The sequence below is a fragment of the Ilyonectria robusta genome (assembly GCF_021365365.1).
Source record: "Ilyonectria robusta strain PMI_751 chromosome Unknown BGZ61scaffold_55, whole genome shotgun sequence".
In the NCBI taxonomy this organism is placed as follows: domain Eukaryota; kingdom Fungi; phylum Ascomycota; class Sordariomycetes; order Hypocreales; family Nectriaceae; genus Ilyonectria; species Ilyonectria robusta.
In genome coordinates, this window is record NW_025764489.1 from 61,540 (window position 1) to 75,961 (window position 14,422).

General features: G+C 48.9%; 5 protein-coding genes across 5 annotated transcripts; 4 read left to right on the top strand and 1 right to left on the bottom strand.

Annotated features, from left to right (window-relative positions):
* Positions 1-423: 423 nt before the first annotated feature.
* BGZ61DRAFT_467160 (uncharacterized protein) lies at positions 424-3,525 on the top strand. The gene is given in 7 exon segments (XM_046247740.1): positions 424-1,081; positions 1,151-1,536; positions 1,593-1,873; positions 1,945-2,147; positions 2,277-2,621; positions 2,633-2,638; positions 2,691-3,525. 7 exon segments carry the CDS (start codon positions 479-481, stop codon positions 3,495-3,497), a joined length of 2,631 nt encoding a protein of 876 aa, XP_046094616.1. The 5' UTR covers positions 424-478; the 3' UTR covers positions 3,498-3,525.
* A 693-nt stretch (positions 3,526-4,218) lies between these two features.
* BGZ61DRAFT_541167 (short-chain dehydrogenase) lies at positions 4,219-5,199 on the top strand (the record flags this gene model as incomplete). The annotated part of the gene is made up of 5 exons (XM_046255006.1): positions 4,219-4,224; positions 4,258-4,413; positions 4,463-4,569; positions 4,640-4,956; positions 5,009-5,199. The coding sequence occupies 5 exons, from the start codon at positions 4,219-4,221 to the stop codon at positions 5,197-5,199; spliced, it is 777 nt and encodes a 258-aa protein (XP_046094617.1).
* A 4,386-nt stretch (positions 5,200-9,585) lies between these two features.
* On the top strand, positions 9,586-11,825 carry BGZ61DRAFT_541168 (E1-E2 ATPase-domain-containing protein; the record flags this gene model as incomplete). Its single annotated transcript, XM_046255007.1, has 3 exons — positions 9,586-10,627; positions 10,690-11,285; positions 11,355-11,825. 3 exons carry the CDS (start codon positions 9,586-9,588, stop codon positions 11,823-11,825), a joined length of 2,109 nt encoding a protein of 702 aa, XP_046094618.1.
* A 53-nt stretch (positions 11,826-11,878) lies between these two features.
* Positions 11,879-12,283, top strand: BGZ61DRAFT_541169 (HAD-like domain-containing protein; the record flags this gene model as incomplete). The annotated part of the gene is made up of 1 exon (XM_046255008.1): positions 11,879-12,283. One exon carries the CDS (start codon positions 11,879-11,881, stop codon positions 12,281-12,283), a length of 405 nt encoding a protein of 134 aa, XP_046094619.1.
* A 526-nt stretch (positions 12,284-12,809) lies between these two features.
* BGZ61DRAFT_467171 (uncharacterized protein) lies at positions 12,810-13,750 on the bottom strand (the record flags this gene model as incomplete). Its single annotated transcript, XM_046247741.1, has 1 exon — positions 12,810-13,750. A coding segment is annotated over one exon (681 nt), but the record flags the coding sequence as incomplete, so codon positions are not given.
* Between the last annotated feature and the right edge of the window lie 672 nt (positions 13,751-14,422).

A 14,422-nucleotide genomic window follows, 5' to 3' on the forward strand; every position in this document is an offset into this window, starting at 1 on the left:
AATCCAAATAAGGTTTGCTGATCATCGTGGCGAGAAAGTGAAAGGCTGAAAAGAGGCCAAACCCAAAGAACTAAGATGTGCCGGGAGCGCCGCTCTCACATGCTTGAGCGTGCCTTGGGTGGTCTGATGCATCGTTAGAGAGAGCTTGTTGGAGGTGGACACCAGTCGGAAGGTCCGGTCCGTTGCCTTGGCGCAACCAACACTACTAGCCTAAGCTTAGTTGGGGTAATTGTGGACTAGCCGAAGAGATTGGCGACAAAGGTCGCACGATTCCACCCCTGTCATGACGTCGCATTTACTTCATTCTCTTGTCGTGGTAATTCATATCAGCCAGTCTCGTGCTTCCAGACTCTTGTCATCTAACTCACTCATAACCCTTGCCACTTTTCCCACAGTTTCTTGTAGGCACCTTCACCGGCAAAAATTGCTAGAAAACTGAACCTTTCAAAACCAGGTACCGTCAGGGGTTAACTCAAAAATGTCCGAGCTACCTCAGGTACTTCAACGGGAAGAGCCCAGACCTCGACCCCACCAAACTCAGGCTCAGGACGGCCAGCACCGAAACCTAGACCAGAGCCAGGCTCATGGCCAAGCCCAAGATTCGCAAAGGAGGACCCTGCACCAGCCGGGGCAGCCGCACGCTCAGAGTGACGGGCTGCAGCTGCACGACTATCCCACTGACCTGCATCACCGCCCAGGAGCTCTTTCCAGTTCTGCTCCTCCTTCTATTCCGGCTTCACCTGCTCCTCCAGCCCTGACAATTGCTCCATCTCAACCTGATCCCCAGGAAAATCCCCCCAATTCCTCGTCTTGCTCGACTCACGCTCATCCCGCTACCGACCCTCACTCTCAGTCCCATTCTGTCAGCTACTCAAGCTGTCACCCAGACTCGTTGAGACCCGCCAGCGAGTACTCCACACCTCAGTGTAAACCATGCCGGCCGAAGAGCCTTCGTCCCTTCATCCTCTCCGTCATGGCTTTCAAGGAGGGCTGCAAGTTCTCTACGGCCACTTCGATGCACCGCAAGGGGCGGATGAGGACAATTGTGGAGAAAGAAGATCATTTCGGTCAATCTCTCGCGGTACGGGTTCCACTATTGCCAACTCAACCCTCGTCCCCGTGCTAATGCTAACCTTATGCCCCGTACAAGATACTCTATCTCGGCATATCCGCCGTGTTTGCGAATGATCAAACTGCAGTTGTTGCCTTGGCTATCAACGACAGTGTCTACCTGATTGACTTCTCCGTCAAGTATTTTGTGCTTGGCGACGGTCTGAAGATGGGTCAGGATCTTATTGCCGACTACATCCTTGAGGAGGTCGAGAAGTACGAGCACGAGAACTTTGCCAAGTTCATTGGAGCCGGTCTTCCCACTACTCTCAGGGACATGAGCCCCAGTCTGTGTTCTCATTTGTGGCTAGACCTGGATGTTCTCCCGGTCGTGTTGCATCCTGACGGCGAGGAAAGAGAGAAGAGTTTCTGGGACTTCAAGCGCGTTGATGAGCAGGCCGATTCTATGGCCCGCAAGTGCGTCATGTGAGCCTACAAGTTCTGATGGGGACGAGTAACTCGAATTGACATGTTATGCTCAGGAATTTCGGTCCATCGCTTGCCCCTCGTCTGCAAGTTGGCTTCCGAGGTGTTGTCCAGGGTGACGCTGGATTCCGCGCCTGTCTGGCTACCCTTCAGAACTACAAGGACACATGCGGCGCTGCCACCTGGGAGACCATGTTGACCTATGCCAAGAAGCTGCGTCATAATGACATACGCGTTGCCTTCTTCAGCGCCACTCCCCAAGGTGGTGGTGTCGCTCTTATGCGTCACGCACTGGTCCGCTTCGCTCGCCTGACGCGTGTCAATCTGACCTGGTATGGTAAGTACGACTGCTCCGCAGCCAATATCTTGCCAGAGGTTTCGTCTCTAGATTGCTCACACCCAAGGAAGTTCCTAAGCCGCGTCCTGCCGTCTTCAGGATCACCAAGAACATCCACAACGTCCTCCAGGGCGTCAGCCATCCCGGCCAGCGCATCACTGCAGGGGAAAAGGATGCCATCATCGAATGGATTACCGAGAATGCTCACCGATATTGGCTATCTGATGGCGGCCCACTTCGCCCAGCAGAGGAAGGCGGTGCTCACGTCGTCATTGTCAGTATTCTTTCGGATTCTGCTTCAGATTTGGTCTTACATAGCACTGGTGTTGCTTCCTTCCTGCGTTTGACCCTACCAACTCATCAATAGTACTTATTGCCGCAGTTCACACTAACGATATAACAGCTCGATGACCCACAGATGCTAGGCTTAATCCCCCTTATTAAGAAAATTACCCCTGACCGTCCAGTCCTCTACCGTTCCCACATCCAGATCCGAAGTGATCTTATTGCCAAGGCTGGCTCACCCCAAGCTGATGTATGGGACTTTATGTGGAGCAATATCCAACTCGCAGACATGTTCATTAGCCACCCGATCCCCGCCTTTGTCCCTCACACGATCCCGAAGGAGAAGGTCGTCTACTTTCCAGCTACTACCGATTGGCTTGACGGCCTTAACAAGGAGCTGAATGATTGGGACTCTCGTTACTATGGCCATATCTACAACGTTGCTTGCCACTCCCAGCGCATGTGAGTATTTACGCACTTGTCAAACGTGATGATTGAAAGAATCTCTGATTGACTACTGCGAAGGACCGAGTTGAACTGGCCAGCCCGCAAGTATATCATACAGGTGGCCCGCTTTGATCCCTCAAAGGGTATTCCAACTGTCATCGATTCCTATGCCGAGTTCCGCCGACAATGCGACGCCGCCGATCTGATAGATGTCCCTCAGCTCATCGTTTGCGGTAATGGATCGGTCGATGATCCCGATGCTAACATAATCTACGACCAGACAATGAGCCAACTTACGACACACTACCCTTATCTCATGAAGGACATCAGTATCATGCGCCTCGACCCAAATGATCAATTGCTCAACACTCTTATTGCCAAAGCCCATGTTGTCCTTCAGCTCTCAACTCGCGAGGGATTCGAGGTTAAAGTCTCGGAGGCCCTACATGCCGGCCGGCCTGTCATCGCCACCAAGGCTGGCGGTATCCCCCTCCAGGTCAAGGACAAGACGAACGGTTTCCTTGTCAACCCGGGTGATTGGAAGGCTGTTGCTGGTCACCTCATGGACCTCTTCACCAATGGCGACCTGCACAAGAAGATGAGCTATGCCGCCAAGACCGGCGTCTCCGACGAGGTTAGCACTGTCGGCAATGCCCTCGGCTGGTTCTACCTGGCTTCCAAATGGGTCGAGGTCGACATCGAGAAAAGGGGCAAGGGCTGCCTGCAGGGCAACGAGAGATGGGTCAATGACATGGCCCGGGAGGAGGCTGGCTACCCGTATTCCGAAAATGAGAACCGCCTCCCTCGACAGTTCACCGAGAAGAAGGTTCTCACCGTCGTCGACGCTAAGGCTGCCGATCCAGGGCTGGAGGCACCAGTGGCGGAGGTCTAAGAGGGTTTGCTGGTGCTTGAAAGTGACATCAACTGGCTGCTTCTACACTGTACAATCGGCGGCTGCTGTAGATCAAACTGACATATAAGATAGTTAAATATAGTTGCATTGAAAAGAGGTTACGTCGGAATCGTTGCGTGTTAAATAGTAGAGATACATGCACACCATGATTACTAGACTGCCTTTCTACAACATAAATCCATCGTTGGTTCACAAACACCAACACACGATGGCCTTTCCCTTCATAAGTTTTCTTATATAATGCACTATTCGTAATTAACATTTAACAAGCTATTGACAGCTTCGGGAGGAGTAAAAGCAGCTCCATTTGCTAAGCGGTCCGAGGGTAGTTTATGTGATGGAGCCGCCGGTATTTTTATTAGCCCGAGGTCGAACTACTCGCCGGCATTATTTATAATTGACCATCAACTTTGCTGCCGGTTCAACTAATAGCCCGCCATCTTTTCCACCAGTCACTAAAAGTTACAGAGACACTTAGCAAGATTTGAAATCAGAGAGCTGTCAGCTTGGGTAACGGTTCACAATTCCGATATAAGCACCATCTCTCTCTGCCCAGGGAGTCGAGATTACCGGACCACGGCCAGAGCCAAGCCTCTTCAACAACGTCTGTCATTTCATCTAGCAATCAGACACGCAAGGTCAACATCGCTTCGTACTTAGTCACCGGAGCATCACGTGGGCTCGGTGTGAGTTAACCGTTATGTCGGTGGCGGACGGATCGCTGACCCTTCTCGGCTAGTTTGAGTTCCTTCGTCAACTGTCCAACGACCCAGCAAATATCGTCATCGGGCTCGTTCGCGACAAGGAGGGTACCATCAAAAAGGTAGCTGCCGAGCTGGGACGGAACAATATTCATATCCTACAGGCGGATGTAACCGACTACGACGCATTGAAAGTCTGTGGGTCCCATCGTAACTCCAGACTACGCTAACGAGGTTGGCCAGAAAGCGGTCAACGATGTTTCTGAGATAACCAGCGGAAGCCTTGACTTTGTTATTGCGAACGCGGCACTCATTTCTACGTGGTCCGCCTATGACGGTATCAGCACTTTGTAAGCTTCTTTCATCGTCCCGTGTGTAACTAACACGCGAAGAAACTGACATTGTTGGCTCAACAAACAGGGGCAATAACCCCAAGAGACTCGAGCAAGACTTACTCGACTCGTTCATGACCAACGTCGTCGGCAACGTCCACCTTTTCAACTTGGCCCTGCCACTGATCCTCAAGGGCCGTCCTAAGAAGGTTATCACAATATCCTCAGGCATGTCAGATTTAGATTTCATCTCCAAGTCCGGGATCGAGATTGCCGCACCTTACTCCGTCAGCAAGGCGGCTATGAATACGGCTGTAGCGAAGTTTAGCGCACAGCATGCCAAGGATGGTGTCCTTTTCTTCAGCATGTCACCCGGTCTAGTAGACACAGGCCTCTTTAATGACGGTATGAATCTTAGGATACTCGGGTTTTGAGCAGATGGCTGATGTGCAAACAGCAACGGAGGAGCAGAAGAGGAGAGGGATGGGGATGGTTGCCAAAATCGCCAACTATGCGCCACACTTCACCGGCCCGGGCACTGCAGAGTCATCTGTCAAGGACATGCTGTCAGTCATTCAGAGAGCCAGTGTTGAAGCCGGAGATGGTGGGTCCTTCGTTTCTCATTTCGGAAACAAGCAGTGGGTTTGAGCGATTAGCACCTGAATAAGAGACCACACTACACAACGGAATTGCACAAACTAAGTTGTCGGAACTACAAGGCTTCCCAACATCGTTGTGGGCTTCCTTTTCGTAATCACCTATAAATCGCGTTCTTCCAAAAGGATATAGAGGGTGATAATAGAGTGACAGAGATCAGACTTCTGAGCAAACGCAAACGCGGAGAAAGGATGTTTAAGTATTCCTGCAAAGCCCGGGTTCACTTCTCATTCACCAGAATCGCCCAGTCAAGCTTCACTTTTGCCTCGAGGTTAGATGTCTAGTTGTAAGGATTTGACGGGCTTGCGCGGCAACGGCTGGAAGACGGCTTTTAATAATCCAATTCCTCGTTTGGATTACAGTTGTTCCTCCTCCTACCCGCATGTAAGGGTCTCGTGTCGATATCTAGCGGAAAAAAGCTCTTATTAAAGAAAAAGATCAAACATGGGTACAGTATACTAGGTAGTACATAAGACCCTCTGCTACTCCAAAACGCCCCAAAACGTACTCAGGAAGCTCAAGGTCAGGCATTCTTCAGATGAGTGAGAATCAGCCATATTTTTATTCTCTCCCGTACTATAATAGAGAAGAAAAATACTCAACAAAATGCACCATTACCTAAGGCTTTCGCCACTCAACATCGTTGCCCATGCCGCGTATGCAGCCCCTGGTGTACCAGGAGCTACACCCATGTCTTCACTACCACACCATCAATCTGATGTTGGAAAAGTCATCTCATGGGGCCGCCGCAACCTGAGCAGTGAACCTCGGCCAAGAATGTAGACCAAGTTCCTTCCTTCCCCGAGTTTTTAATCTCTACCACGACCGTTCCCTCATCTAACTTCAGCGTCGCCTCGAACGGACTCGGTAGCGCCCTGTAAGGATTAGGTTCCCGCGCTACCGTTTCGGTCTGCTTGTCCTCACGCCCGGGCTCTAGCAACTGTGCTAATGATTGGGATACGATGGCTTCTAAGATATCCATACCCTTTGATATCATAGCAAGTGCCTCCTGGCTATCCGTCTCCGCATCGGAGTAAGTAAGATCGCCCTGGCAATTACTTCCGTCGACTTGTATCTATTTTCCAGGGAGGGTGCCCTTACTGTCCTGTAGTATATTTTAAAGCTGTTTAAGAGTATCCTATATAAGGTACTATTTATAAAACTATATACTGCATATTAAGCAGCTGATTATACGTTGATATAGGTTAGCAGGGAGCTTATATCTATAAATTAGTTAGGCAGACTATATGGATTAGTAGTAAGCTGATATAGTTTGCTTAGAGAGATATACTATAAGTTATTTCTGATAATAGTTAAATCTCTATTATTAAAAGAAATTAGAATTAAACTTATTATCTAAGGATTCTATTTATTACTTTATGAATATAGACCCCTCGATATACAGTATATTAATAATATCTACTAGATTATATTACTAATTTATATTAGAGTATTTATTTTATATTACTTACTGTAGTTAGATACTATAAGCTTATTATAACTATAGTATAGCTGGTATTCTTAAATAGATTTCTTGCTGTTAAATATACCTAGCGGGTGTCCTGGATGCGCTTTCAGTTGCCTAATTGCATTAACTGGTTCCGACGAGTAGGAGCGAACTATTTGTCACACTTGCCAGTTCTGGAACATTCTATCGCGCGTGACTACCTTTCTGCGCGCAATTGGATAAACCTGAGGTCCTACACAAACTGAGGGTTAGCAGCTAGCTTCCCTAAGGGGTGGGTGGCGCTAGCGACTCTTAGCTGTGGAATGGGTAAAAAGTCAAAAAGGATTTAATTAGCTGAGAAATAATTTTTTGTGGGTCCATCCCTCAACTTAGCTATAAATTAATAGGCTCTTACTATAATTTAATTTGCTATTTTTCTCTAAAGCTCTTTAATAATGTATTATTGATATATTATTAATACATTATATCTTATACTAATTTTATTAAAACTCTTAATATATTTTTATTTTTTTAAAATAAATTTAAAAAGCTATTTTCTTTAAAATTATTAATATTCTATTTAAATATATTATTTAAGCTACTTATTATAATAATATATTATTAATAATATACATAATAAGCTTGCATAACAAACAAGCTTACATAACAAAAATCCCTCTACCTACATTATCTCTATTTAATTAATTAATTCTCAACCACAAAATATATCTAACCCTTATATTAAGAGTAGAATCCTTCTTACACTTCAGGCCCTTCAAAATAACCCAAAATTAAAGCTCCAACGCACTATAGAGATCTATAAAGTTAGCTATATAATACTATAGCGCCGGCAGAAGGGGATTCAATTCCAATGCAATTAGATCCTTAAATTATATAAGCTGTTTAATCTAGAAGAGTAGATTATTATTTAATTCATCCTTGACTTGGATTTATAAGGGTTTCTTCTGTAATTATATAATATTAAAGAAATAGCTAACTAACTACTTGCTAATTATAATATATTACCTATTAGTAAGTACTAGACTTTTAATTTTATTAGGTAATAATTAGAACTTAAGATATATTTTTTTTATAAATATAACTATTAAAAAGCTAAATATAAAAATCTAATTATTATTTGTAATTAATTCTAGCTTATAGAGAATATAATTACAAAATATAATATCAACCTAGCCGATATCTATAATTTTAATAAGACTGGTTTTATAATAGATATTATTACAAGTAGAATAGTTATTATAGGTATAAATAGACGTAGAAACCCAAAATCAGTCCAGCCTGGAAACCGGAAATAGATTATAGTTATTCAGGCGATTAATATAGAAGGCTGGGCAATCCAGCTGTTCATCGTAGTTGCAGGCTAATATCACCTTGCTAGCTGGTATCAGGAAAGCAACCTCCCGGGCGATTGGGCTATTGCGACGACTCAAAATAGCTAGACCAACAATAAGATAGGTTTTGAGTAACTCAAGCACTTTAACCGGCATACAAAGGATCGATTGACTAGTTGCTATTATCTTCTAATCCTTAATGGGCACGAAAGTCACCACTCCGTCGACTTTAAGAAATATTATAAAGAGAATAATATTATTACGCTTTATATGCCGCCTTATTCATCTCATCAGCTCCAGCCTCTTGATATCGGATACTATAGGCCGCTTAAAACAGCCTATAGTCGAGAAATTAAGCAATTAATCAGATGCTCTATAACCCACATTACAAAGACCGAGTTCTTCCCAGCCTTCTATACTATCTACGCAGCCGCTATAACAAGGAGTAATATTGAGGGAGGTTTTCGAGGGGCCGGACTTGTTCTCTTAAATCTAGAAAATATTATATTAAAGCTTAATATGCAGCTACAGACTCCAACACCGGCTGCAGAGAAGGTCGGCCTCCTTGATTCTTGGGTCTTGAAGACTCTAAAGATAGTACTTAAGGCCAGTTTGCAGTCTGAATATCTTAAAAGATAAGTAAGAAGATATCAGAGCAGCTCTTTAGTATTTATCCTTAAGATACTTAAGTTATTTTCTAAGGGAATAAAGGCAATAATATATCAAATAATATTATTAAAATCTAAGAACTAGATCCTTTAATAGGTAAATAAGACTCTTAGTAAGCAGTATAGAATAAAAAGGACCCGCCTATAGAATAAAGGGAAGATGACTGTAGATAAGGGAAGGGGTGAGATAGATTAGAGAGATATCGATGTACAGGTAGCAGCTAAATTGTCGAGAAGTGGTGGTCGAGCAAGGTCGGTGATGCCAAGGGAAAGGCGCTATAGAACTTGTAGAAAGGCCGGTCATAATACAAGGACCTATTAGGCTATTATTAAGACCTCTGGAGAAGAGTATAACAATTAGTTTTAATTGATTTAAGGTATTATTGTATTTTTATTGAAGTTTTAATTTTAAAGGTTGGTATTTTTATTACGCAAGCTTGTTTGTCACGCAAGCTTATTATGTACGTTATACTAATAATATATTATAGAAAAATAAAAAAATTCCAATTACAGTAGTATAACTTCTATCTGTAGGTTGCTCCACAAATATAGCCTTCGAGCCAATTAAATCACTATTCGCATCCCACTGCCAAGCTTTTTTCCGCCCCACTTTAAACCCTGCAAAGACGTCAGCCACTGTGTGGCAGCGTCGTGCTGGAAGACGCGGGCTTAGTCAATCAGCACGTGATGTGCCTTTGGGGTCCTACCCTAGAATGTCTTACAATTCGAATCAGGAATGGTCGGGGAGATATGAACTCTTTTGCAAGGCTTCCGAAAAAACCATCACTACCCGTTGGCAGGCGGCTTGCCCCACAATGCCAACGGGTAAGCAACATCTACAAGGAACATCTCATTTCTGCAGGTCCACGAAGCCGTCTCAGCCGGGTCTGAAGGTCGATTCCCTCCCAACATGGCGTCTTCCCACAGGCCCTCATCGGGGCCACACTCTGAAACCATCACCACTTCCTTTCTTCTTTTCAACCTTCATTGTCCTACCTGCATTACTACTATAAAGGAGGCTCTACAAGACTCGTGCGCTGATCATATCAGATGGGTCTCACCGAACGTTGTAACCTCGGTGGTTACTGTGGAACACGATCCAGCCGCGACCATTGGAGAGATGGAGTCTGCCCTGGAGGAAGCCGGCTTTGATGTATGCGGTATAACTACATCCGCTGGCGGTGCTACTGATCTGGACCAACGTGCGCCCACCACAGACGGGGATCCGGGTGAAGGGAGCGCACAAGGTATATCGCGGCCCGTGTCCGCCCTGGTCCGATGGATCAATCCCAAGGCTCCCAGCAAGACTCCCACGACACGAGATCACCAGGCCAAAGTTCATCTTCAGAACTGCGAGAAGTGCCGCACATCCAAGCCTCACGGCGCCGATGAGAAGCGCAGCTTTGAGCCAGCACTCCCTAGTTTAACGGCGTTGGACAAGACTGGTAACCCTGAACAGCCGGCCAAGATGTCTAGCAAATCTTTCATCACAGTGAAAAGCGACGAGGCGCCGCCTAAAGCAAGACGGAGGGCGACTCTCGCCGTTGGAGGTATGACGTGCGCTGTCTGCGTCAATACCATCACGGGTGACCTGAGCAAGCGAGACTGGGTATCCAAAGTCGTCGTCAGCCTCGTTACGAACAGTGCAATTGTCGAGTTCAATGACGAGGACAAGGTCGGCCAAGTCGTCGAAGCTATCGAAGATCTCGGGTATGAGGCGACCGTGGATACTATCGTCAACCTGGACGAGGAAAAGCCTCCTTCTCAGGAGAGAACTGTCGAGATTCTCCTCGAGGGTATATACTGTGAACACTGTCCAGATCGGGTAGCAAGAAGTCTCGCTGGCTTCAGACGTCAACTCGAGATCGTCAGCGAACCAACTGAGCAACGCCCGATCATGAAAGTCAACTATGTTCCGGAAGCCCCCACCTTTACGGTGCGACAGATCCTTGGTGCTATCAGGCAAGTGATCCGGCACTTACTGCCTCTATCTACCACCCTCCGACCCTTGAAGAGCGATCAAAGCAGATCCTGCGCCACCATCAGCTACAACTCCTCTACCGAGTCGTCTTGACTGGCATCATTTGCATCACTGGCGTTGCGGGCAAGTCGATGCTGGACCAGATCGTTAACGTCGTCCGAGAGGGTCAGACGAAGCGTGCGCCTATGGAGCAGATCGCGGATGTGATGACTACCTACTTCGTCCCCGTCATCACTGTCATCGCAATCCTTACCTGGGTTATCTGGATGTCTCTTAGTCTCAGCAACAGGATCCCCTCTGACTGGTTGGATGTGAGCTCGGGAGGCTGGGTGGCATGGTCGCTGCAGTTTGCTACCGCTGTTTTCGTCGTCGCCTGTCCATGTGGCCTGGCCCTTGCAGCTCCTACCGCCATCTTCGTTGGTGGCGGGCTTGCTGCGAAGCATGGCATCCTGGCGAAGGGAAGCGGCGAGGCATTCGAGAAGGCGAGCAAGGTTGACTGCGTCATTTTCGACAAGACGGGCACCCTCACGATGGGAGGCGAGCCCAGCATCACCGACTCTAAGATGTATCCCGATAGCGACGATGTTGATGAAGCTCGCAAGTCCACCTTCCTGGCGGCCCTGAAGGCAGTCGAAGAGAACAGCAGCCACCCAATTGCCAAAGCTATCGTCTCCTTCTGAACAACCAAAACGTCCGAGAGCGCCAACATCGACAGCCTTGAGGAGATCCCCGGCGAAGGCATGAAAGCGACCCACACCGGTTCCACCTCCGAGTCTTCCTTCGAGCTGATTGTCGGCAACGAAGCCCTCATGACCGACTTCTCCGTGCACATCTCCCCCACCGTTGCCGCCCTCCTGCAGGAATGGAAAACAGGAGCGAAATCCATCGCTCTGGCCGCGACTAAGCCCATCTGCTCTTCTGCAGGAGTCCTCACGCCTACATACACCCTCGCCGCGGCGCTTTCCATCTCCGATCCTGTTCGCCCCGAAGCACCCGCCATCATCCGCGCCCTGCACAGCCGCGGCACCGCTGTCTGGCTTCTATCCGGCGACAATCCGACGACAGCCGCCGCCGTCGCCCTTCAGCTGGGCATCAACATCGACAACGTCATTGCCGGCGTGCTCCCCACTCAAAAAGCCGAGAAATCACCTATCTGCAGTCCACCTTAAAGGCATGTATCAGCTCCACCTCCGAATCCACGACCCGCCGCGCCACAATTGCTATGGTTGGCGACGGTATCAACGACGCTCCTGCGCTTACAACTGCCGACGTGGGCGTCGCTATCGGCTCCGGTTCGGACGTGGCCATCAGCAGCGCCGACTTCGTCCTGCTTAACCTGGACCTACACGGCGTCGTTAGCCTGCTGGACCTGTCGCGGGCGGTGTTCCGGCGGATCAAGTTCAATTTCGGGTGGGCGCTTGTGTACAACTGCATCGCGGTCCCCGTGGCGGCGGGGTGTCTGTACCCTATCCTGAGCCATGGCAGCCATGTGCGCCTGGACCCCGTGTGGGCCAGTCTGGCGATGGCGCTTAGTAGTATCTCCGTTGTGACGAGCTCCCTCGTGCTGAGGAGTCGGGTGCCTGGGGTGGGCTTTCGGGTTCGGAGGGTTGAGCGAGGCTTCAGCTAGCTTCGCATTTGCCCGCTTACGTTCTTGCTTGCTTGTTTTCTCGAGTTAATGACTGCTCCCAGTATGGGTGTCCATGGGATATTGAGGGATCAGTATTCGCATGGGAGATCACGCCACTTTTGGCAACCCGTCCGCGGCAATTGCGGTCCACCTCCGCCAGAGGGTCCGGATTAAAAAGAAGAAACAATGTTTCCCACGTCTTGTGAGCCCACTCTCCTCTTCACGTTTTAACGATCTTCTCCAACGTCGGCCCAGGACCGCACCTTCCTTGCCAGAGCCGCAGTTCGCCACCACAAACTACCACACACTACAACAACATCAACAATGGCAACAACAACAACCGGCCCCTAATCGCCAAGGGCAAAGACCCCCTGTCGCCCTGGCAAGGTAAGACCTCCGGGTTTTCGCCTGCCTGGAAGCTGGGTCTCCGGCCCGGAACACGGCGAACTAAATCGGACCCACATCGCCACAAAACTCGGGACTGACCTACACCAGATCCCGCGGGCATCCCAAATCAGAACAGGGTGGCCATCCGCGCCGCCGACCTAACAACCCGCGACCTCCTGGCACAGAGACAAGCCAAATGGGCCACAGACATAGGAGCTACCGCAGTCGAGATTAGCAAAAAATGGTTCACACATGTCGTCCCAGAATGCCCACGGAGACTCACCGACACTCTGTGTACTTCCAGAAGCAGGGTGAAGGTTCAGATGAGGTGCTCACGGAAGGAGCTCCGTGACAGTTCTGCCACCATGAAGACTGTGGGGAAGATGTGTGGGGCCCTGCGGGATATTCCTGGGATGCTTCGGTTGGTCAGACACCCCTGAAGTACCATCATTACTCACGCCATGCGCGATGCGCAGGCGAATGCGGTGCACAGGTCGTGAGAGCAGAGTCCACAACAACGCAAGATACGTACCAGACACTTGCGTCGACACATCCACTGGCAAGTATTGTATGCTAACGCGGAAAATCCTGACCGTATCGCTAAGATTTAGCGTGCTAGGTACTGTACCGGTACCATTCGTCGCGCTGTAGTCTGCTAGCACTGCAATGATTCGGTCTGGATGTCTCTCAAGCACGGTTTTCAGGTCGGTGAGATTGGCGTGGCTTGGCGGTGAGGTCTCGTTCGTTCCTATGCGGAAGATAGCCTGAAGTAGGGACAGCTCCCGCACAAGCCGCGACCTCGGGTGTAGAACTGTGAAGATTGGGTCGAAGACTGCGGCAAGGAAGATAGCATCGATAAGATGAGTGGCAGACACGACCATGATGCAGCCGGGGTGCGGCAGGCGCCAGAGCGGCTGTTGCGCCAGCGACCCGGGCTTTACCCTGTCGATCTGCAGGTCGGTCCACCAGACACCGAGTATGGCCATAAGCGTCCATAGGCAGAGTTTATTGCCGACTGGGCCGGGGTGAACCCATTGCAGCACCAGGAAGTAGGCGGAGAAGGCAATAATAAAGAGTGGTAGGCGAAACAGGAAGAGAGCAGCACAGAATACGAGCGAGGCGTAAGATGGGGAAGGCTCGGACAAGGAGGACGACGCAACGGTGGAGTCAGGGCTGATCCTGCTGCTGCCGGCTTGGTTGACTAGGGGAGTTAGTGTTCGATACGATCGTGCTGCTTGGTGAGAACGACGTCGAGGCATTCCCTGGCAGTGTCGTGTTGGGTGACATGTCGTCGCGTGTGCCAAACTCTTGCGTATAGGGATGTTGTGGAGATGCTTGACGTTGCTGCGGTCGATATTTCCTGCTTAAAGCTGCCTAAAGAGCAGACTTAGAAACGTAACAGCCAAACGGGATGTATGAAATGAGAAAATGACTCGGATCAAAGCTGCCCCAGCTTGTTCTCAAGCCTCTGCTTGCCTTTCTCATCAGCTGTCTGTGAGGTCATGATGATACCCTCCCTCTTGGGTAGACACACGGTGACCGGAGTTGCGCAACCCACAATACGATCGCGAATGTCTTCATGCTAACAGCAAGGCTGGCCCCAGCTAATTTCACATGTTCGAATGACGTATGTGGAATAGCATGGGCAAAGAGAAGGCAGCGAACTTAAGAAGTTATGTGGACCTGACGTAACGGGAAATTCCGCTCACGCAGCCCAACTGGTTAAAAAGAGGTTACCGCGACAGGTGGGTC